The sequence below is a fragment of the Phascolarctos cinereus genome, unplaced genomic scaffold (genome assembly GCF_003287225.1).
Source record: "Phascolarctos cinereus isolate Bilbo 61053 unplaced genomic scaffold, phaCin_HiC Scaffold_5;HRSCAF=322, whole genome shotgun sequence".
In the NCBI taxonomy this organism is placed as follows: domain Eukaryota; kingdom Metazoa; phylum Chordata; class Mammalia; order Diprotodontia; family Phascolarctidae; genus Phascolarctos; species Phascolarctos cinereus.
The window spans coordinates 131,925,072-131,948,043 of record NW_027555958.1 but is presented as its reverse complement, the minus strand read 5'-3'; the positions used below and the strand labels follow the sequence as shown (position 1 = coordinate 131,948,043).

At 38.3% G+C, this 22,972-nt stretch overlaps 1 protein-coding gene across 1 annotated transcript in view; it reads left to right on the top strand.

The window, feature by feature from the left end:
• The window catches only part of NCOA7 (nuclear receptor coactivator 7), a 175,110-nt gene that overhangs the window by 138,573 nt on the left and 13,565 nt on the right, over positions 1-22,972 (top strand). The window contains 4 exon segments of the mRNA XM_078155161.1: positions 1,054-1,679; positions 1,682-2,092; positions 3,398-3,566; positions 17,986-18,133. Of these exon segments, the coding sequence (XP_078011287.1) occupies positions 1,054-1,679; positions 1,682-2,092; positions 3,398-3,566; positions 17,986-18,133 (1,354 nt within the window).

The window sequence follows — 22,972 nt, the reverse complement described above, 5'->3', positions numbered from 1 at the left end:
TTACTGTTTTTATAGAAGCAGATTCTCTTTAGTAAAGAGTCAATTATAACAAAACTTGATAATATCCAAGCAACATGGATCTTCAAAAGGAATCCAGCACAAACTGTTGGCATAAAATTACTTGATTGAAATAACACTTTTTATATGACTGTCCCCCCACAAAAAAAAATTGTTAGTTAGCAAGCTTAGCTGAATGTAATGGATGCAGTAGATGATCAAAAAGCAGATGCTTTTCTGAAAGTCTTTAAAACTATGAAATGTTATACAGTACAACTTTGCTTCTAATACATCACCACACCATAAATCTGGGCAATAGGTGGCCCCAAATTACACTCCACCCAGGGGGATTTATTATAGGGAATAGAAGTTGATTTTGGGGAAAATTTTGCCTATGATAGTCCTTTGAAACACAACATGACTGTATATTCTTGAAGGCGAGTATGGCTTCATTTTCATCCTTGTACCCATGGAACCTGGTATCTAGTAAGTGCTTAATAAATGCTGTTGATTGATTGGACAGCGTTTTAGCTAGGTTCTTGTGTTAATTATGTAGTAGTTGTTCAAGTAATGTTTACTAAGTAAATGAGGTGTAAAGAATTGATGATAGTTAGTTTCCAGAATATTTACCAAGGAAAAAGTACTTAGTGTTTTTTCCCGTCGAATCCTTAGGACTGGGATATTTTCCCTCCCTTTCTTATCCTTTAGGAAAACTAGCAAGTACAGCTCTTTTATCTTAAAAATCTTAAGACACATTTCATGTTCTGCATTTGTTAAACATAACTTCAAAAACCATCCACACATTTCCACTAAGGTATACAATACCATTTTTCTTTCTTGACATAATTGTTTTAGTTACTTTATGTTTAGTTTTGAAGATGTTATTTCTTGATTTAGATTCATCCTTCTAAAATCATTTTAACATATTTTAGTTATACTTTTTTTTTTAGTTGGGTCTGTTTGGTGTTTTGTTTTGTTTTGTTTCCCTTTCCTCCATTTTGGTTTTTGTTTTATTTTTTTAACATTCCATGTGCATCCACCATTTCTTCCTGACAGTGACCTACCACAGGATCTTTGTCCTCTGTACAGGCCTGGAGAGTGGGAGGACCTGGCTTCTGAGAAGGATATAAATCCATTCAGTAAATTCAAAACTCTCAATAAAGAAAAAAGGCTACAGAATGGAGAAACCACCACTCCCCTAATTTCCAAGTCAATAAAACCTTTGGAGAAGTCAACAGATTACAGTCCTCTTAAGCCCTTTGGCAATACCATTCTAAGGGAATCAGAGACCTTGGGATCTCCCTTGGAGGAACCTAACAAGCTGGCTACAGTGACTGCTGACATTAAGAAAGCCTCCAAGACAAAAACTGCTTCAGATTCTAGAACCAAAGAAAACTCCCTTTTAGGAGAAGACGATGACTTTGTTGATCTGGAAGAACTTTCCTCCCAAACTGAGGGTGGAGGTGACAAAAAGGAAACTCCAAAGGAATGCCTTTCTCTTGACTCAGAGGAGTCTAGAAAGGTCAGATCACAAGGAACCGGCTCCACTTTAGGAATATTGAACCAGCCAGCACTGGATCTTTCAAGAACAGAGTATGATACTGAGCTAAAAGGTGCTCTGGATTTAAAAACTTGTGAGAAACAAGATGTAGCACCTGAAGGGAACAAGCAAGCCATTTCTCCCTAAATGAAGTGGAATCAATGTTGAATATTCATGAAGATCTAGATAAAGTCAAACTTATTGAATTTTACCTTAATAAAAACAAGGAAGGGTCACAGCTATTTGAAAAAGTAGAAAATGCAGAAATTAATGATGGCAAAAGCAATCTTCCCTTAGGCATAGATATTACTCTTAGTAGCTCAGTTCCTGAAGCAAAGGAACCATTTATTGAAGGCAGCAAGAAGCCAGGTAAAGGCTATGAAAAAGAGCCATTTTCATCAAAAATGGGTCCATCTACAGAAGAGAGAATAATTAAAGAGTCTCTAGATGCCTCATTGGAATCCTCTCTGGACAAGAGCTGCCAAGGTGCACAGGTGGATAGTAAATCAGAAATCAGATTGTGGCTGTTAAAGAGAATTCAGGTACCCATTGAAGGTAGGTCAGAATGTGTGTGTGTGTGTGTGTGTGTGTGTGTGTGTGTGTGTGTGTGTGAGTGCACACGTGTGCGTGTGCACTTCAGCTTAACTTTCCAAATGCTGCATACATGGCAACAGTAACAATGCTGCCAACATTGAAGGAGATCCCTGTGTCTAATAGAGCATCTTATCCCTTAGGGTTAAGAGATGAGTTTATATATTGGTGCTGGACTTAAAACATACATTCCTAGGATGGAAGGAAGTTGCTGATGGTGGATAGGAGTCGGGGAGAGGCAGAGAAATGGGGAGTTTGTTTTTTACCTTTCAAGGAACTTTGGCTGATTAGTTTAGATCTTAAAAGGGTTTAAAATGGTTTTCTGAAAATTTCTTTCAATTCTGCAGTGCAGTATCCCATTTCTGACGATCTTTACATATGTGGCTTGGGATGATCACTGAGTTTCATCAGTTTCATCATCTGTAAAATTAAGAGATTGACTAGCTAGATGGTCTTCTAACTCTGCAGTAATGATCCTTTTACCTTCTGAGTTAGGCCATAATCTTGTCATTATTTATAGGCATAGAGTCATTTAATTCAATAATCAATAAACATTTATTAGCACTGGAAATACAAATAAGAAAAAGACAATACTTGCCCTCAGAGTTTACAGTCTAATCCATTTAGATTTTATCCACTTAGCTTTACAATGTAATCAATTATATTCTAATCCAGGCAGTACTTTTTTCTTTTTAACAACAAAATTTAGGTCTTTAACTAAACAAAACTTAGGTCAGGGTAAGTGGGTTACAGTTTGGAGGTATCACACAGCAAGTGATGGGGTACCCACAGGCAGTTCTTACTTGTTATTTCTAGTGGATAAGATATCATCCATAAACATATATGTGAATAAGTATAGCACTAATGCATTTTGTTTCTTCATCTTTCCTCACTTTTTATTAATCTTTTAGGTAAATCTTTAGGAAAACAATATTGGGATAGTTTGCATACCCACCAGGAGCATAGATTTATCATATTGCTGTTCTAGGAGTTTGTAAAGTTCTGCTGTTAGAAAAAAGGAGTTTGGTAAGAGAATTTGTGTTTTAGTGCTACCAAAATGTCCCTTCATACTGATCTGGTATGTGTAATTAAATTATTGGAAGTCTTTATTTTGTAAAAGAAGACTTTTAAAATTCACATTAGAAAAACAGTGTCTATTGACTTCTTAATTAAAAATACTTGTTATTTTACTCAGGCTACCAAACTACATTGTCACTATATATCATTAGAGTATTTGGATTTTTAAAAAATTTGTTTAACATGGTTCAGATATGCTTCCATCAAAAGAGGAGAAGAGCAAGACACCGCCAATGTTTCTGTGTATCAAAGTGGGAAAACCCATGCGAAAATCCTTTGCCACTCATAGCACGACTATGGTACAACAGTTTGGCAAAAGAAGAAAGCAACCAGAGTACTGGTTTGCAGTTCCTCGAGAAAGGTAAGTTGATAACAATGCAAAATTGGAAATGTGCCCTGGAGCCATTTTTTAAAATTAGTGTGGCTCTTGAATAAGATTTGAAAAATTCCCTTTCCATTGAATTTTGTTTGAAAGAACAAAAGGCTGAGCTGGATCTGTATTAAAAAGTTTTTCTTTTCAGTTCAACATATACAAAATTCCTATTAAACCTGTTAAACCTATTAAAACATACAGCAGAAAAACTTCAGATATGATGGAATGATGATAGCATTATCTGTCAATAGTACAGATGTATAAAAATTCTCCAAGAATATCATTTTTTAAAACAAATGGGGAAAAAAGACTTTATTGTGGATATAACATTGTATAATTGCCATTTCTAACCGTATTGCTCCTAGATTTAAATTTTTTGTTTAATTTCTGGAAAATGTAAAGTTTCCAAAAAGTTGGATTTAGAGTCAGAGAATCTGTTTAAACCATGGCTCTGCTGTTTGTTCTCTACATAACTGTGGGCAAATGTCTTGACCTGGGCCTCAGTTTCATGGGGTTGGACCAGATGGCTTCTAAGGCACCTTCCAGGTCTCCATCTATTATCCAACTTATTCAGTACCTTTTATGATCTTGGAAAGATCTAGGTCCTGGTCCTAGGTCTGCCATACCTCTCTAGGTAGGACATTTAGGCAAGTCACTTTGTGTATGTTGGCTTCAGTTCTCCCTCTTGGTGTTGAAACTAGATGGAAGGTTCTTTCTAGCACTGAAATCATATGCTTCTGTAAATGGGAAGTAGGAAATATGTGTGCTTCTGGGTAAGGAATTATAGCCCTGGGAAATATTTAAGCAGTAATCTGGCATATCCTTCCTTCCTTCCTTCCTTCCTTCCTTCCTTCCTTCCTTCCTTCCTTCCTTCAGTAATAGGTATTAAATCACTTGCCCAGGGGCACACAGCTAGTAAGTGTCAAGTGCCTGAGGCTGGCTTTGTACTCAGGTCCTCCTGATTCCAGGGCTGGTGCTCTATCCACTGTGCCACCTAACTGCCCCAGAGTCATTTTCTAAAGGTATTTGGAGGAGAGTTCAGGCCAGTCCCTGACTTTTCTCTACCATCTTGGCTTCACCTCCCCTGGCATTTATTTCAATGAATGTTTCAACTAGAAGTGCTTATCACAACCTATCCACCCCTTCTGTACAGTTCTGGTCCATGTTCTGCTATGGATTCCCTGTGGTTTGTTCACTACAGACTTTTCTCTAAGTCTGCTTATATTTTGTGGGTACTCATCTAGAGCACCTCTTGCCCTATGCTTGCTGCATAACTGGATTTCCTCCCACTCTAATTATCCCTCATATCATCTTCATAAATGTCCTGACAGAGTATGTGAAAGTTGTATACTTAACATGGCTTCAAGAATGAAAGTTTTCTCTTTGGTTAGTTTTTTCTGGAGGCAGTCAGGGCTAAGCAACTTGCCCAGGGTCACACAACTAGTAAGTGTCTGAAGCTCGATTTGAACTCCAGGCCAGTGCTCTATCCACTGTACCACCTAGATGCCCCAAGAATAAAAGTTTTCTTAAAGTAGATTAAATAATTGAAGGTATTTTTCTGTCTTGCATTTATGTGGTAGAAAAAGTGATCAAAGACTCCTAGGCACGTACTTTTTCAAGTGATTAGACCTATGGATTTCCTCTCCCCCCCTCCCAATCTTAATTCACTAATATAATCACACACTTTGAAAGGCTTAAAGTACTTCAGAGTGTACAGTTCAATCCCACAGACAAAATAGAATATATCTGCCTAAAGTAAATTCATTTGTAGTTCAACCTTAAATTTGTAATCACTTTGTATCAATTCTTACAATATTTTGTCATTTTTGTAGTAGCAACTACTAGAAAGGAAAGAAATGGTCTTTCATATGGTAAAGTTTTGAAAATTTAGGCCAGGTGAAAGGTCTAGTATCAAGGAAGAATTCTCTACAGATAAGATGCATGATCAGATTCATTTCAGTAGTGTCCATCATCTTTAGTTTGTCCTGGAAAACTTTAAGGAAGGATTTATTTTTAATGTGGCACTAAAGTACATCCACGAGATAAGACTGGGTCTTGTTTTGCCCCAGAATGTTGTGAACAGGTCTACTAGTCATTTTTAAAATGCATTTTAAACTAAATAGAATGTGTTAGTTTTGGGTTTTTAAAAAAATTTGTTGTTCAGTCATTTTCAGTCACAGCTGATTCTTCTTGACCCCATTTGGGGTTTTCTTGGCAAAGGTACAGGAGTGGTTTACCATTTCCTTCTCCAGCTCATTTTACAGGTGAGGAACTGAGGCAAATAGGGTTAAGTGATTTGCTTTGGGTCACACAGTGTCTGAGATCAGACTCAGAGTGGATAGAGTACCGGCCTTGGAGTCAGGAGGACCTGAGTTCAAATCCAGTCTCAAACACATAACCCTGTGTAACCCTGAGCAACTCATTTAACCCCATTGCCTAGCCAAAAAATAAAAAAACCATACGCATAGATTCAGACTCATGAAGAGTAAATTATTTTAATATTCTTCATTCTGTTGTATATGTCAAAGAGCCAACACAGTAGGCAAGAATGGGGGCAGCTAGGTGGCACAGTAGATAGAGCACCGGCCCTGGATTGGACCTGAGTTCCAATTTGGCCTCAGACAGATAACACTTAACTAGCTGTGTGACCCTGGGCAAGTCACTTAACCCCATTGCCTAGCCAAAAAGAAAAAAGAAAAAGACAAGTTAATGGCCATCCTGACCAGATTCCTTGCTTTGACTAACAGAATTCTCTCTCCCCCATCTATACCCCTCAAAACAAAACAAAACAAAACACCTGCTGACTAGAGTCCTGTCTGTGCTGCCATTTGGTTGCCCATCACTCTGACTCAACTATGATGACTGGAAAAGTGATGCAGAAAAAGGAGAACTGAGTCCTTGTTTTCACATTCAAAGCTGGAACTTGGAATGAGCTTTGCCATCGCAACTCATCATAAAAACGTAATCATTATTAGGCTTCTTTATTGTGCTATTAGGTTTTAATTCCACTATAAGGCTTAAAATGGATTTGTACAGGTTATTCTGGGGTCCTTGCTATCATTTTGAAGATTGTTCCTATGGAAGATGCAGGCAGGGTTTTAAACAACCAATTTTAATGTCTAAAGTAAAATCCGTTTCACATGTTAGGGCCTGACTGCATGATGCAATGTTACTAAAGTCACTTATGGTAATAGCTGCAGAATAATTCCAGTAATATGATGTGGTCCATGCCAGTAGGTACTTCAGTTTCATTCGTTAACAAGAAATCTTCCATGGTGAACATTTTTTTTGTTTTTGTTTTTGTGGTATGCAGAAAATGGGTCATTGGAGGAATTCTATTTTACTGCATTTTATAGTCACCGTAACTTATTGGTCTTCGTACAGCAAACAACCAGACAAATTTAGTTTTCTTTCTGAAACTAATTTTTAATTATCCAGAGCCTGGCTTGGAATGTTATGTGACTCTTGGAAGCTATCTTTCACCTTTGGTTAGCGTGGGACAGTGGAAAGAGTGCTAAAATTGGAGTCAGGGGACTTGAGTTCAAATCCCACTTCTGACATTTACTACTTATATAACCTTGAACAAGTCACTGAACTTATCTGGGCCTCATTTTCCTGATCTATAAAATGAGGAAGGACCCCTCAAAAATAGTTTCCTCAACAAGAATTTCAGAATCTCTCAATAAAAGTTTTCTTCTTGGTGTTTTGGTCACTGGGATATCAGATGACCCCTGAGTTCCCTTCTAGCTCTAGAGCTATGGTTTATGACAATGTTGAAGGAATCTGTTATTTGTTAACGATTTTGCTATTTGCTAAGCTAAAGGGGCTGGCACTTGGCAGACACAAGGTACTCTGCTCTGGGAGGAGAGCATACAGAGTGGTACCTCTGGGGAAAATGTTTAACTATGTGTTGGAAGGATCACACAATTCTGTGGCTTCAAAGTGTAGAACCAGAGAGAAGACTTAGCATATAGAGTTTGGGGTTCCTGGTGCTTAGAACCATTAAATTGTCTAAGCTAAACAGAAATAATTTGTGGTACACTTCACCATCAAAGAAATTCTCCTGTTCCCTTTTGACTCCCACTTGATATTCCCACAACTTTTGTTTGCTTTTCTATCCTCTGGAATAGAAATTAATGTCTAGAATCCCAGGACCTTTGTGCCTGGCACTTACTAAGCTCTTAATAATGCTTCTTGCCTGCCTTCCTTTGTGATTGTAACTGCATTCTGGGGGAATTGAACAAAGTATCCACCCTGTCCACTAGATTCTCTTTGTACCTCTCTTCTAGTATATAATATCACCTTTCAATTTAACTAGTATTTATTAAGTGCTTACTATTGAGTCAGGCTTAGGGCTAGGCTTTAGAATTTGAAACACCAAACAATCTCTGCCCTTGAGGAGTTTATTTTTACTATCTTGAACATAATTCTGACAAATATTTTACTTAACTTTGCTTTGATTTACTCCTCCTGAAAAGTACATGAAATTTCATTTCTTCTGTGATGTTTTTTCAAAGTTTGTCCTTTCTTTTCTATCAACTTTGCCAAGGTATTATCCATGAACTGAATTGTTCCTACCTCAATCATATTGTGGTCTGGAGCTTCTTTCTTTAGGTCTTAGATATGTCCTGTCACTATTGTGAAATAGTATAGTGAGGATGGAAATAAAGAGTGAGAAGAAAACCCTCTCCCTGCCCATCTGTTCTGCTTCTTCACCTTTTACTAAACCTGGCTGTTAAGAGTTGGTGTTTATGGTAATGTACAAAATCTTCCAAGTGAGTGGTTACCTTAAAAGCTAATCGAAAGCTTGGGAGTATGTTCAGGGCCATTCAGCCAGCTAGACATTTAAGCAGCCACTTTTGGCATTCCCAGAGATCTATTATTGTGATCTTCATATCTCCTTCCAGGGGTTTAGAATTAAATGGAAGTTGACTCTGTTCCTCATAAACATCAAAGCCTCACAGACCCTCAAGGGGCTCCTGAAAGTTGTATAGTACCTTAGAGTAAGGCCACAGAAGTACCTTCTGGAAATGGTATGGGTCTCTATCCATAAGCATAGAGATGGGACGTGGACCTGTAATTTCATTGGTATAGGGAACACCTGGGAGAGGAAACCCCTTAGTAATGCAGGTGAGCACTTTCTCTGCAACTTATAGTCTTAGAGACTTGCCTAGACCACTGAGATATTGTGACATGTCAAGGGTCACCACAGTCAATGTGTATCAAACTTGAACCTAGGTTTTCCTGCCTTCAAGGCTAGTTCTTTATTCATTCCACCACTCTGTCTCTTGCTAAATTAGACACCAAGACAAGTTGATACATACGTAATCCTATCTCTGTAGTTTTCTAATTTAATTTTTTTCAATTAATAAAAATGTATTTCCTGTCTGTCCCATCTCCCCTTCACAGTTGTCAAAAAAGTGGGGGACAACGGATGGGAAGGGAGAGACTCTTATAAAAAAGTATATACAGTCAAGCAAAACAAATTCCTGCACTGGCTAGAACAAAAAAATGTATATATTTCAGTTTGTACCTTGAGTGTAACCCATCTCTCTCAGGAAGGGGGATACATGTTTCATCATTGTTCTTTTGAAATCATGGTTGATCCTGGCATTGATCAAAGTTCTTAAATACTTTTTAAATAATTTTTTTGTCAATTAACAAGCATTTATTATCACTTGCTCTTACCTTCCCTTTACCTCCAAAACAGAAAACCTAATTTTGTATCTAATTGCCAGTTTGAGTTTGGTTTTTTATTTTTGCAAAAGAGCTTATCCAAAAAAGCTACTGTTTCATACACATAAATGAGTTTGAAATACTTCATAAATTTTGGGAGAAATGTAGTAGAATATTCCATTCTCTCTATACTGTTTACCAAAATGTATAAGGTCTTTTCATTCAAAAAATATTTACTGTCTACCCTACTATATAGTACTGCGCTATAAGGTATCTAGAATATGTATAACATATGCACATCATGTCACTTGTAAATATATAAAGCAAGTATTGTAAAGGGTAGAGTTCAAAGTATCCCATTTGTTGCCTTGTCTACTACGTGAGAGAACTTTTTAATTAAATTACATAATCAGAACTGAGTGTGAATAAGCCCTGTAGACCTCCCTGAATCAATCAGTTAAAAGCATTGTGTGAGAGACTAGGCAGGACTGAGTTGTGGCAGGAAAAAGAGAGAGATTGAGGATAGTAACTGGCTCTACAGCACTTGGAGAGGAGGGAAGGAGGGAACAAAGAGTTACCTTGCATATCCCATTTGATCCTCACATAGCCCTGCAAAGTAAGAGCTATTATTTTACAGTTGAGGAAACTGAGGTTAAGTGAATTGCCAAAGGCCACATACCTAGTAAGTGTCTGAGGCTAGATTTAAATTCATGACTTCCCTGACTCCAAGCCCAGTGCAATATCCACTGCCCCACCAGCTGTCTCCTGTGGGAAGTCCCTTGAAAAGGTCAGCTCTTTCCCTAAATTCCCCTCTCAATGCCTGTCTGTCCACATTCACTGTAATATAATCTGCTGTTTCATTACCCAAATGTTTCCAGGAAACTGAATTTTGCCTTCAATTGCGAAGAGGCCAGGTTCTAACTAAAGATAAAAATTCAGCCTTAGGTAGAGTGCTCAATCTCTGCTAGGCCTTAGAAATTGCCTTAACTGGGGGCTCAGACTGATTGTGAAACTCGTAAGTTTCATCTAAAATAAAGTCCCCAGAGCCAAAGAGGAGGAAACCAGGTAGACCTGAGGAGCTGTTATATTGTCTCATAGAATTAAAAACATGCAAATTATTGTAACGTGGTATTAAATATTAACATTATATATTAAACATATCATATTTTGATAATAATATTAAGCTAACATTTATATAGTGCTTATTACGGCCAGGCACTGTGCTAAGTACACTTTACAATTATTATTTCATTTGACCCTCACAACAACGCTGGGAGGTAGGTGCTATTATTATCCCTATTTTACAGTTGAGAAAACTGAAGCAAACAGCCATTAAGTGACTTGCCCTGGTCCATACAGCTAGTAGTACCTGAGGTCTGATTTGAACTTATATCTTTGCTGACTCCAAGCCTGGCACTCTATCCACTGCAACACTTATATCATAGACATTATCCCTGCCCCGGAAGATGGGAATAATGCTAGTAACACACACTTAGCACTGATCAAGAAGTCTGTGAGAATTTTGTATCTCTGGTAATTTTGGGGGATTTCAAGCCATCATGCTAAGTGTATTTTTCCTTTTTTTGAAAGAAAGCAGTAATTCCTATTCAGATATCAGGGTCATTCCTCCTTCCACCTCCCCACTCTGGTTCTTTCATCCATAGTGTCTTAATCTCAGAAGAGTTAATTTGATGTTTTTCTAGCTTTTTAAGTCTTTAAAGGAGTGGTTTAAGCAAGAACAGTGGTGTGGAACTTGCCAACCTGTGTATAAATGTGTAATCCAGGCCGAATTAGTTGGTTATAGAGGTTTGAATAATAAGTAAGCTGACTTTTTTCTTTTTTTTTAGTGAACCAGTAACTACTTGCTCAAGGAAAAAAGGGCCCTGGTAAGGGAATATGATGCATATAAATGACTACTGACACCATATGTAGATCCTAAATCATCTTCCAAATATGAACTTACCTATCTGTAAATTCTAAGTCAAATAGTACTGACTATAGTCAAAGATGTGCTACAGGGGATTCTTACATGTTATGCACAGAGTTAAACTCAATGACCTAGTGTAGTGGAAAGCATTCTGAATTTGAAATTAAAGACCTGGGTTCAAATTCCAACTGTGCTACTTGGTACTCGTGTAACCTTGAACAAGTTTCTTAAACCTTGCAAGCCTCGGTTTCTTTATGTAAAATCAGGGAGTTAGATTGGATGGTTTCTTAAGTCCCTTCTAGCTCTAAAGCTGTTCCCCTATGAGGAGCTTTTTAGCTTGAAGTAGTTGTGATTTTAGGGCAGCTAGATGGCTCAATGTATAGAGTTCCTGGAGTCAGGAAGATTCTTTTTCCCAAGTTCAAATCCAGCCTCAGGCACTTAACCCTGTTTACCTCAGTTTCCCCATCTGTAAAGTGAGCTGGAGAAGGAAATGGTAAACCACTGCAATATCTTTGCCAAGAAAACCTCAAATGGGGTCACTGAAAAATAAAGTTATGATTCTAGATTTTAAAAATATTTTAGATGACAGTGTATTTTCAAGTCAAAAATGCTATTTGAGTAAAGTATTGCCCCACTAGTAATCTGTCTAATGTTTTATACAAGTATTAAATTGATTTTAGGTTTTGTTCTACTTGATTTCTTTTCAAAAGAAAGACTCACATGAATTTTTATGTAAATGTGTGTTCCATTATTTTAAATACAAAACTAGTAGAACAGCAGAAAACAGTATTTCTTCTAAATTGACCCTCTTAATTTGCATAATTTTGGTAGCCAGATCTTTCCTTCTTTGGTGTCTATACACCTAGATTTGGAATATACCTGAGGAAAATGAGAATGTAAAATTATGGTTAAATTGATTCCACTTTGAAAAGCATTATATTCCTTTGCATAAATATCATCTCAAACATACTTATAACTTAATTTTTTCTGCATAGGACAGATAGATGGTTAGTCCTTTGACCTTCAAAGATGTATGACCCAGTGAGATCACTTTTGGTATTGGTGGTATGGTTTTTGCAGTCTACGACCACTGATGTGGCATTACCATCCTGCTTTGGCATTTGTGAGAAGCTCATAGGGAACACTTGTAAAATTGTTCAAAAACGGCATCTCCTGACCTATATCATGTTACAAATCCCAGAAACATAGGTGGAACATTACTTTTAAAATTCTATAAATATTAAACAACTTTATGTCATGTATTGTACTAGATTCTAGGGATGCAAATATGAAACAAGATATCATCCTTGTCCTCAAGAAACTTGTAATCTAATATTACACCAATAATCTATCTGAAGATTTATGCTACCAAGATGCCATACTTTGCCATAGATGCCACCTAGAAGAATTGTTTAGCTAGCTTTCTTTGTTGTATTAGCTCATAAACTCAGTTACTGTTTTAGGCTGTCTTTCATCACTTTGTGCACTGTAGTGTCATGGAAAGGGTGCAGCATTTGGAGCCAGAGGGTGGTGGTTCAAATTCTAGCTCTGCTTCTAATTGTCTGTGGTCTTATTACTCACATAACGTCTCTGGGCCTCAATTTTTTCATCTGGAAAATGACAGGCCTCTAAAGTTCCTTTTGGCTTTGTTTTCTAGGGACTTAGCTGAGCATTCAAATTTATTTAATGGTTACTTGGGTACAAGCCTCTTATTGATGATATCAAATTGGGGAAATAGTAGATAAAATCAGTAACTGTTGGGTAGAGACTGACTTTCCTATCTTGCATCTAGTGACCACTGACATATAAAGATCATGATCTCACTATTGTAACCCACATAAAGATCATGTCCTCACTATTGTGACCTACCTTGTAGTTCTTGAAACATATAACTGATTTTCCCCCACCTCTTCATTATCACTTATCTTTCAAAAGATCAAGGTGACCACTCCAATTCTGAGATATTTAGAATGGATAGTCAACTTGTTCATGTTATAGCCATGAGTTGTTAAGCAGCACAGAAATCTGATGTAATTCTTGTGGCTAATAAGAAGTCAGATTTTTATGGTACTTTTAAGAGCTTGCATCATATCCTGATATTTTATAGATGAAGAAATAGGCCCAGAAAGGTTCAGTGCCTTACCTGAAATCATAGCTAGTAAGTAGGGATTTGAACTCTCGAATCTAAAGTTCTTCCCACTACAAAAGTTCAGCTACCCAGTTTAGAAATAAAATGCTTCCTTACAGCCAAATCATCAACACTGGGACTCAACAATACACAGGTCATTTTCACTGTTGGTTAAAACTTTCCTAGTGACTCTGACCATGAAATATAAAGGACAAACTAATCACCAAATTCTCTATATCTGAAGAAGGGAACGCAGCTTTTCTCCACGACTGGGTCAAGAAGCTCTACATTAATTACAGTTCTCTGCTAAGGTTGACAAAACGTTAAAATAAGAGCAGAGAGAGGTGAAGAGATAGAGGGAGCCAGGAAGTCGTTGGTTGGCTGTTGAGACAGCTCAGATGCAGAGGTTCCCATGATTGATTTGTCCTAGGATACTGCTCCTGTCTATCTGGCTGACCTTAGCATCTGAGAAGGGTAAATGATCCGACCACCTTCATAGTTATAGAATGGGAGTAGGATGGTAGGATGGAAACAATACCAGAGGAGTATTCAGGATGCTCAAGTTCTAGTCCCAGCAACATAGAAACAACAGAGCTAAGCACTTATCCAAAATAATTAGTTAAAGTAGGAAGCTACAAGATGGTGTACTTAAGGATGTTTTGGAACCAGCTTATACAGGCTAGTTGTTATATTTGCATTGTGAGCATTTAAGAATTAGAAATCTGTGAATGCCACAAATCAGGGTTTAATTTATTGTTTTTGTTGCTTGTCTAGACCAGGAGGGGGGAACCTGTGGCCTCAAGGCCACATGTGGCACTCTGGGTCGTCTAGTAAGGCCCTTTGACTGAATCCAAACTTCACAGAACAAATCTTTTTATTAAAAGGATCCTTTTGTTAATCTCGAAGTTGAAGGTTCCCCACTCCTGGCTCTAGACTGGAGAAAATGCTAATATTGCAGCTTAAACTCAATAATGTGTCATGTACATACTTTTTTGCAGAGCTCCATGTTAAACATTTACCAGCCCACTCCTGGCTATACCCCAAGTGAATTGTTGCCCCATGCTTACCCCACAGCTTCGGTGTCATGGAATTTCCACCCATGGCTACTAGGGTTTCTCCTATGCTCCCAATTGAATTAGCCTTGAAAAGTTTATTTGAGATCGTTTTGCTCGCTCCTTGATGAGGTAGATTTTGTGCCACTTAGCCTGCGTGAAAAAAAAATGCTGCTTCTGGCTCTGACTCCTGCCCTTGTTAATCGCCAACATACATGGAGCCCCTATACCTGGGTATTAGTGCCACCATGCCAGACATTAGGATACAAAGACAAAAATGAGATGGTCCCCTCCCTAAAGGAGTTTACATTCTTCTGGGAGATAATACATGCACTGTCTTTTTTCCAGAATCTTTGTGGGAAAAGCACTTTGTAAACCTTAAAATATTATAAAAATGTAAGTTATTTTTTCTTGCTGTAATCTTTTCCTCAAAGATGAGAAGCAGGCACCAGAAGTGGAAGTATGTGGTTTCAGGAACTCAACCATTGTATTCACACACGTTTCCTTTCTGGTTTTCCCCCTGAAATATATACTTAGGTATTTCTACAAACTCCTAGAAATGTAGTTATGAAGTGCCAGAATAGGAGACGACTGTGTTCACTCTCCTCCTGACAACATTCTTTTATTTCTTTCCCTTAAGACTAACAGCAAGAGGGGGAAGAAAAGGATATGTGAGACATCCAAACTAATTTACTTTAAAAATTAAACAGGATACCTTAGACTTAAGAGTCCAAAAGTGAATGTGGGTTCTGCTTCAACTGATTAAAACCAGGCCTCTGAGGCCATCTACAGGCCAGAATGGGAAACACCTTTTAGATCATAGGATTAGATAATGGGCAATACAACATTCTGTGGCCTAACCCATCTTGCTAAGGAAACCCGGATGGCAAAAGAATGTAAGTATAAGAAATAGGCTTCTGAACTAAAATAAGAATACTCTCTCACCACCCTGGAATATTGGGAAGGAAAGGTAAGATAAGAGAGGAAACAAGTTCTTCCCCTGTCCACCCAGAGGCCTTAGATTTAAAAGTCAGTAACCCTGCTATGAATTGAATTGTAATGCTTTTTTGGGGGGAAGGGGTGCAAAATAGCCTATTGCCATTCTTTACACCTTTGGGAGTGAGCTTTCATGCCAAACCAACTATGTTACACTGTAGCCTTGTGCTGCTTAGGAAAATCTGGGAGTTTACTACATATACCACATAAATGCTCGCTTCTGGGTTACCCATTTCAGATTGTGCTTTTCTGCCTCTCCATCTCCCTTAATTCTCTTTAGAAATTAGTCATCTTTGGGGGCAGCTAAGTGGTGCAGTGGATAGAGCATCGGCCCTGGAGTCAGGAGTACCTGAGTTCAAATCCAGCCTCAGACACTTAACAGTTACTAACTGTGTGACCCTGGGCAAGCCACTTAACCCCAATTGCCTCATCAAAAAAAAAATTAGTCATCTGAAGTCCCACCCCCTGAAGTCCCACTCCTTTGCCATTAACTTGTCTTTAAAAAGGATATGTGAAAGTCAATTGGATATTCTTAAATCTAGTGTTGGTGCCACCATTTTTGACTCTCCCTAATTGAGGTTATAGGGCTAGGATAGGCTACCTATGACACTGGATCCAGGGAGTGGCACCTGAAGCTATTGTTAGCACCATGGTGCCATTCCTGACCGCGTGTGTCTTGTTATTTTTTCTTCCTTTTTCCTCTTCTCTTTTCATTTTTCTTGCATTTTTCTTCCTGCCTTTGTTCTTCCTGCCTTGGTCATGCCTCAGCTTGCCCATGGTACCCAGTGTCACCCACAGACATTACTTTAGCCCCACTGGCATGACTTGGGGCTATGTAACCTTGGGCAAAATACAACCTCCTCTGTTTCCTCCACTGTGCCTCTGTTTCCTCCTCTGTAAAATGAAGGGTTTGGACTGTTAGTCCTAAAGGTCCTTCCTTCCATCTTTAGACAATGATGATCCTATAATCCAAAGACTGCTTGGACATGAATTGGTGTCTTTGAACTTAGGGAAAGGTAATGTACACCCACATGAAACTGATACCTTTGTACATCAAGCATTTTTGGAAAGATAGCTAGGTGCTTCTGCCAAGGTAGGATATTTCCAGGGATGAGAGATCACAGTACTCTGTTTTGTAGTTTCTGTTAAGAATAGGCACTACCAAGACAATGTCACTAAAAACCTCTTTCTCTTCCCTCCCTCCTCTTTAACCCTTAGTTTTTGCCCTTCTGCCCCTATGATAGCCATTCTTAGAGACATGAGAAAAGGACAATGTAAAAGTCCTTAGCAGCATCAATAGTGGTCAAAGCAGAGAATAACTCCAAGTCAGTGAGGTACCCTTGGCAGGAGCCTAGAATTATGTGGGGATTCTTAGATACTAGTGGGCTAAATATTTTTAGTTATAGTCACAGTCTATATTTTATTAGAGTAGAACTCCCATTAAGAATTTTAGGAGATATTAACTGTGCATTAGGAGATAGTTTGAATAATGTTGTGGTCAGGAGCTGGTGTTCTAATGTAGAAAATCCTCTCTATACTCTCAGGCTTCTAAAACCTATGACTTTAAGAGGGAGACAGCACCAGCACCACTCTCCCCTCCCCCGCCCCCATTCTGCTAAATGCCTTCTATGTGAAAAGATTACAGTGAACTTAAAATGAATCAGTATGAACTGATTAAGCTTTAATAGAATATTCCATAACCTTAATGTATTCCATCATTTAAAAAGCAAGGGATAAAGAGAGCAATTTATACAACAACAACAACATCATAAAGACAAACATCTTTGAAATGCTTTAGAGCCCTGATCAGCTCAAGGCCCAGCCATCATTCCAGAGTACCAAGGACGATGCATGCTACCCAACTCCTGAGGACCACAGTACACAATGAAAAACATTTTTTGATATGACCAATGTGGGAAATTGTTTTGCTTTGCTTGACTCTTCATATTTGTTCCAAGAATTTTGTTTTTCTTTCTTTTGAGTAGAAAGAAGGGGGAAGTGGAAAGGAGAAAAAATAATAGATTTTTGTTAACCAAAAAAAATCAATTTAAAAAATTAGAAGCAAGGGATAAATTAAGAAATGAGTTAAACTTATTTCCCAATGAAGTCAAAGTGCCTTCCCTATGGTTGTAATAAAGCTTCATCTAATGTTATTCCTTCTTATCTCTTCATCACAATGTTTTATGAAAATGATAATATACTTGACCCACAGAAAGCCTTTCTTCTGAATATTATCTCTTTGTTCCCTGCTTAGGTCATACCTCTCACTTTCATGGAAAACAGTGCCACATTTGGTGTGAAGAGTTAATGGATTCTAGCTTTTTATTATGTGGCCCCTCAGTTTTTTCTTCTAGGGCTGATGCATGGTGCCACTGTCCTGCAGCAGTGAACTACTAGATACAACAATTTAAAGCAGGACATCATCTCTGCTGATTGCTGTCATTGGGCCTTGTTTTCAGAATTTGAAAAACTTCAGGCAGAGAGAACTTGAACAGTTCATTTCCCAGTTGGCAGAATGGATTTGCCCAGCAGAAGAATGACACAGTTCAGCACATCAAAATTTCTAGTTTGTTTTTTTTTTTTAATATCTGGTCACTAATCTATGTGCCTTTCCTCTGTGTTTTTCAGGGTAGATCATTTGTATACCTTCTTTGTTCAGTGCTCGCCAGAAGTTTATGGAAAAGATGCCAAAGAGCAAGGGTTTGTCGTGGTAGAAAAGGAAGAGTTGAATATGGTTGATAACTTTTTCAGTGAGCCAACAGCTAAGAGCTGGGAGGTGAGTGCACACCACAACTAACAGCTATCGTAGAAAATGCAGAAAAGCAAACAGGTTTCTGTAGCCAGGATCTTCCCAGAACCTATACACATATATAGGCTTAGTTTTTAGTTGAGGAATAAAAGGAAGCTAAAGTTTTTCACCACTTTTTTTAGCATAGAAAGTATGAGAACTCACTCTCAAACTTAATACTAGAGGTTGCTTTATAATTTAAGCTAATTGATTATTTATTGAATTGAATTGAATTGAAAACTTTTTGTGTTTTTATAATGTTTGTGTGACTTTCTTTTGCATTTAATCCAATGTGGTATCCAGAAATCAAGAAATATTTCCTGTTCCCTCATCTGTGATACATTGCCACAGTGACATCAGATAGTCAGGTTTCCTTTTTTTTTTTTGTATATGATCCATGTATCTATGAGATCTTCCTAAAGCAAATAAGGAATGTGTTCATCTCCTTTTAAGCGACTTAGTCATTTTTTGAGTTTCGTGTATTTTTAAAGCAAATTTGCAACCCAAGTGATCTTGTCTGTTTGTTTTGTGTCCACTTCTATAGGCACATACTCTTTTGCCCCATACAAACAATGAATCAGGCTTAGAGCTGGAAAGGGTCTTAGTGACCATTGAGTCCAACTCCCTCATTTAGTCAAGGAGGAAACTGAGTCCCAGACAGGTTAAATGATCATACTGCTATTATATGTCTGTGGGAAGATTGCCTCAGATCACACTGCTCATCTGTGTCTCTGGGAAGATTAAAATTCTGGGCCTAGCACTGAACCCACTGTACTACCTATCATGTCCTTCTTCTACTTCTTGACAGTGGATGGATAAGCTAAAGATGGCCCAGAAGGCCTACCCTAATCTCAAGTCCATAGCAGACCTAGTTTAGCACTACAAGATGCCTTCATGAGCGTCTTGAGAAAGGCCATTAGCATCCCCTGGTACTTATATAAGTTGCCCTCCTCATTGGATTGCTGTGAGCTAAGTGCTTTGTAAACCTTAAAACAAAATAGAAACCCAGGCTGGTATTATTGTATTCACTATTGGATGATCATTAAAAGGCCCATATTCACCGGGAAGAGCAACTAATTTACAATTTTGGGTTAATCTCAACTTGCCAGGCTGCCTGCCAACAGAAAGCTCTACTTATATCATCTTCTCAGAAATCACATGCTCCTTCATTTTTCTTTCTGTTGTAAATTCCTTACAAGATGAAGCATGTTATCAAAAGCACACACTGTTATTCTGCCTGTTATGCACTCAGCCATTTAAAGATTCCTATTCAATGGAGCGGACCATGCCTTGGACTCTTCATCTTGCTCTAGCTTTCCATGTAATGTTAGGTACGGAGAAGATGTACTAAGATCCTAGGTTAATGACTTGGCCATTGGCGCACAGCTACTAAGTAAGTAGCCAAGCCAGTCTTCTGACTCCAAATGTAATACATTTTTCTCAGTTCAGCAGCTACCTCCATCGGGGTGGAGGAAGTATCCAAAATCTCGGGTGAAGCAATTCGGGTGAGCATCGGGACTGTTAGACAGAAAATCACCAGAAAGGGGAAGGAGGGGTGTAGGGTAAAGATGAAAACAGTGAGGTTTTGTTAACCTCAATTAGGAAATTAAGTTTGAAAGGTGAAAGCTCATTTTATAGCCTTGGGCCTATCTATATCTAACAGGAAGTCAGTGTTTACTCTCAATCCTAATTTGGGTGTGTTCCTGTAGAATGGCGAACCCTATCCTAAGGGAAATAGAAACTTACTCATGCAGGAAACTAGACAGAGCAGAAGCTCATGTAGCAACCACTCTGCTAGCAGCAGCCACTCTGGGCTGCTGACTGCCTCGTGGAGGCAACGAAAGTCTTTGCCCTCCAGAGGGAGAGGTTGTGAGAACCAGCAACCCTCACTACCTGACAATGAGGCTAAAGCAAATGGCCTTGGACATTCAGATCCTGTACTATGCCAGACCTGACCAGGAGCCTTTTGTGGAGGTAGGTCAGATTATGCCCTTCATTGTTTCTGAATCCCCAAGGAGCTAACTAACTGTATGCTAGAAGATATCTGTGTCCAAACTCATTTCCCTTGAAAAGGGCTCTCGGTTTTTAGAATTTCGTTGTGATGCAGAATTTTATGCAGTATTTTACTGCTTTGGCAGTTTGTACTCTTTGCTCCATCTCTTCTAAAATAAGGAATGCACGGAAACTTAAGTAGAGTGTATTTAATATTTCATTCTGTGACCTGATCTGTATAACTGTGGCAATTATAGTCCTCTCCCGGGATGTGGTACTTCATTTGATGTATTTAAAATGCTTAACTTTGAGGGATTTATTTGTTTTTAAGTTCCCTTCATTAGGAAATAGAACTTAGCAGGAACTGGTCTCTTGATTTATGTTCTGGCGTGATACATAGTTAAATCGTTGGGCATTGTGACCATTTCTGTGCATTTGGGAATTTAACAGTACTTTTACATCTTACCCTCTGATATTTTTGGGTTTTGTTTTTCCTGGAAAATTTGAAGATCTTTATATTATTAGGGTGTTTTGTTTTCTAACAGTATGCCTGTCAATTTCTTAGGGAAAAAATAAATGGTTTCAACCAAACTTCATAAGGAAAAAATGGATTTTGAGTTAAAATGATTACTTACTACCTTTGTGATATTGAGACAATATTGAGGTGATATTGAGGCACTTAAACTTTTGGGTCTCAGTTTCCTCATCTGTAAACTAAGGGGTTAGACTAAATAATCTTAGACGTTCCTCCTATGATCCTGTAATTTAAGCCCAGATACAAAATAGGAGATGCTATTCACTTTAAAATATTTCTCGATTTAGAAGAAAAGTAACTGTCTCTTGTTTTTGAACTATACAGACTGAATTTTCATCTGGTTTACATCTTAGCTAAAATGTTTCTTGCTACCTGCCCCCATCACTTGCATAATCAGTTTCCAGGACAAAAAAACACCAGCAAAGTCAGTTACTTCTTTTGATTTGCTCAACAGAAACCATTAATAACCTCGAATGGGAAAAGACAATAGAATCCTAATTTAGAACAGGAAGGGAACTATAAGGTCATCCACTCCAACCCCCTTATTTTACAGATAAGGAATCAATGGCCCAGAAAAGTTAGATGACTTCTCCAAAATCTTTTAAGTAGCAAAGCAACAGGGCTCAATTTTGAAACCAAGCCCTCTGACTCAAAATCTAGTATTTTTCAACATCATCTTCATTGTGGTTTTACTTATTTCATACTCAGCCTTCACTATGTGGTCTACTACTTTAATTTTTCACTAATTACTACCCTAGAATCCCTTGTCCCTCTGACCTACAAATTTTCACCTCTTGATAATCTCTCATATAAAGTCATTGTTCCTGGACCAGGATTTCTGAGTGTTTGCTGGAGAAAGTTATGAAATTAAGTCAAGTTAATCACAAAACTTATGGCATACTACCTCAACTGGGTCCTAAAAAAGTTTTACTCTCCCCATCCTTATCTGCTTTTACAGGCATTGTTCCAAACCTTGTCTTCTCTCTTCCCCATGACTGTATACCTCACTCCTCACACTTAGAGAAGACAACCTGTTAATTCAATGAGAAGAATAAATCCCTTCCTCAGTAGGCTTCCTCAAAACTGTTCAACATTATCATTCAACTTCTCCTTCTTCCCTCCAATTTCAGCAAAGCTGTTACTCTGTACATGTTAATAATAACGATTACAACAACAACAATACCTACCATTTATGTAATACTTTTTAAGGTTTGCAAGATGTTTTACAGACATCTCATTGGAACCTCCCAACAACTGTATGAGGGTAGGTGCTATTATTATCCCCAGTTTAAAGATGAGAAAACTGAGGCAAGCAAGAGGTTCAATAACTTGCCCATGGTCACACAGCTAGTAAGTGCCTTCAGGCCAGATTCGAAGTCAGGTCTTCCTGACTCTAAGTCTAGTGTTCTATCCTTTGTACCACCTGTCACTGGCCCCATTTTCTCCCACCCTTTTCAGGACTATGGTCCATCTAGCAGTCATCACTTCTTTTTCATGTGTTTCTGTCACTGGCACTTTCCCCTCACCAACAAACTAACTCAGGTCTCTTAATACTAAAAAATACTTCCTTGGACACTTCTAACATTGCCCAGATTCAGTCTCTTTTATCCTCTTCACTGCTCTGGAGACAAATGGATATACCCAATGCTTTTTTCTGCTGCCTTAGTACATACTCAAGATAATAGTTGATCAACAACTATTGAAAGAAACTGATCTATGCAAAAGTCTTGCTTCTGTCCCCACCATTTTACTATAATTGAGATAGAATCACCAGGGATATCCTAAATCACCGAATCTAGTCATCTATTTTAGTTTTCATTTTCCTTAACTTCTATGTAAGCAGCATCTGAATGTATTGAGTATTTAATCATTTCAAATACTTTTTTATTTGCTTCAGAGGTGCAACTGTCCTGGTTCTGCTGTTGCCTCCCTAACTACTTATATGGCTTTTCATCCTTTTCCTAGTCCCTTAATGCAAATGTTCCCCAAGGGTCTATCCTTGGCTATTTGAGAGAGATGGTGGTGTACCAGGATTTGGAGAATCTGAGCTCTTCCTCAACCGCTCCATAGGGGCTTAGAGATGCACCGCTCTCATAACAAATAGAATCCCCTTTAGACTCCCCCCAACCTACCATAGGAATCCTCTGAGGGACCCCTATAATCTTGCAGAGATCCTTGGACAGACAAGTTCAGGAGTTAAAGTAAATCAAGGGTAGATCACAGAGGGCAGAGACTTTGAGTACATCCAGCATTCCCTGCCCAGCCTGAGTCTTTCCTAAAGCTATGGCTATAGGAACCCA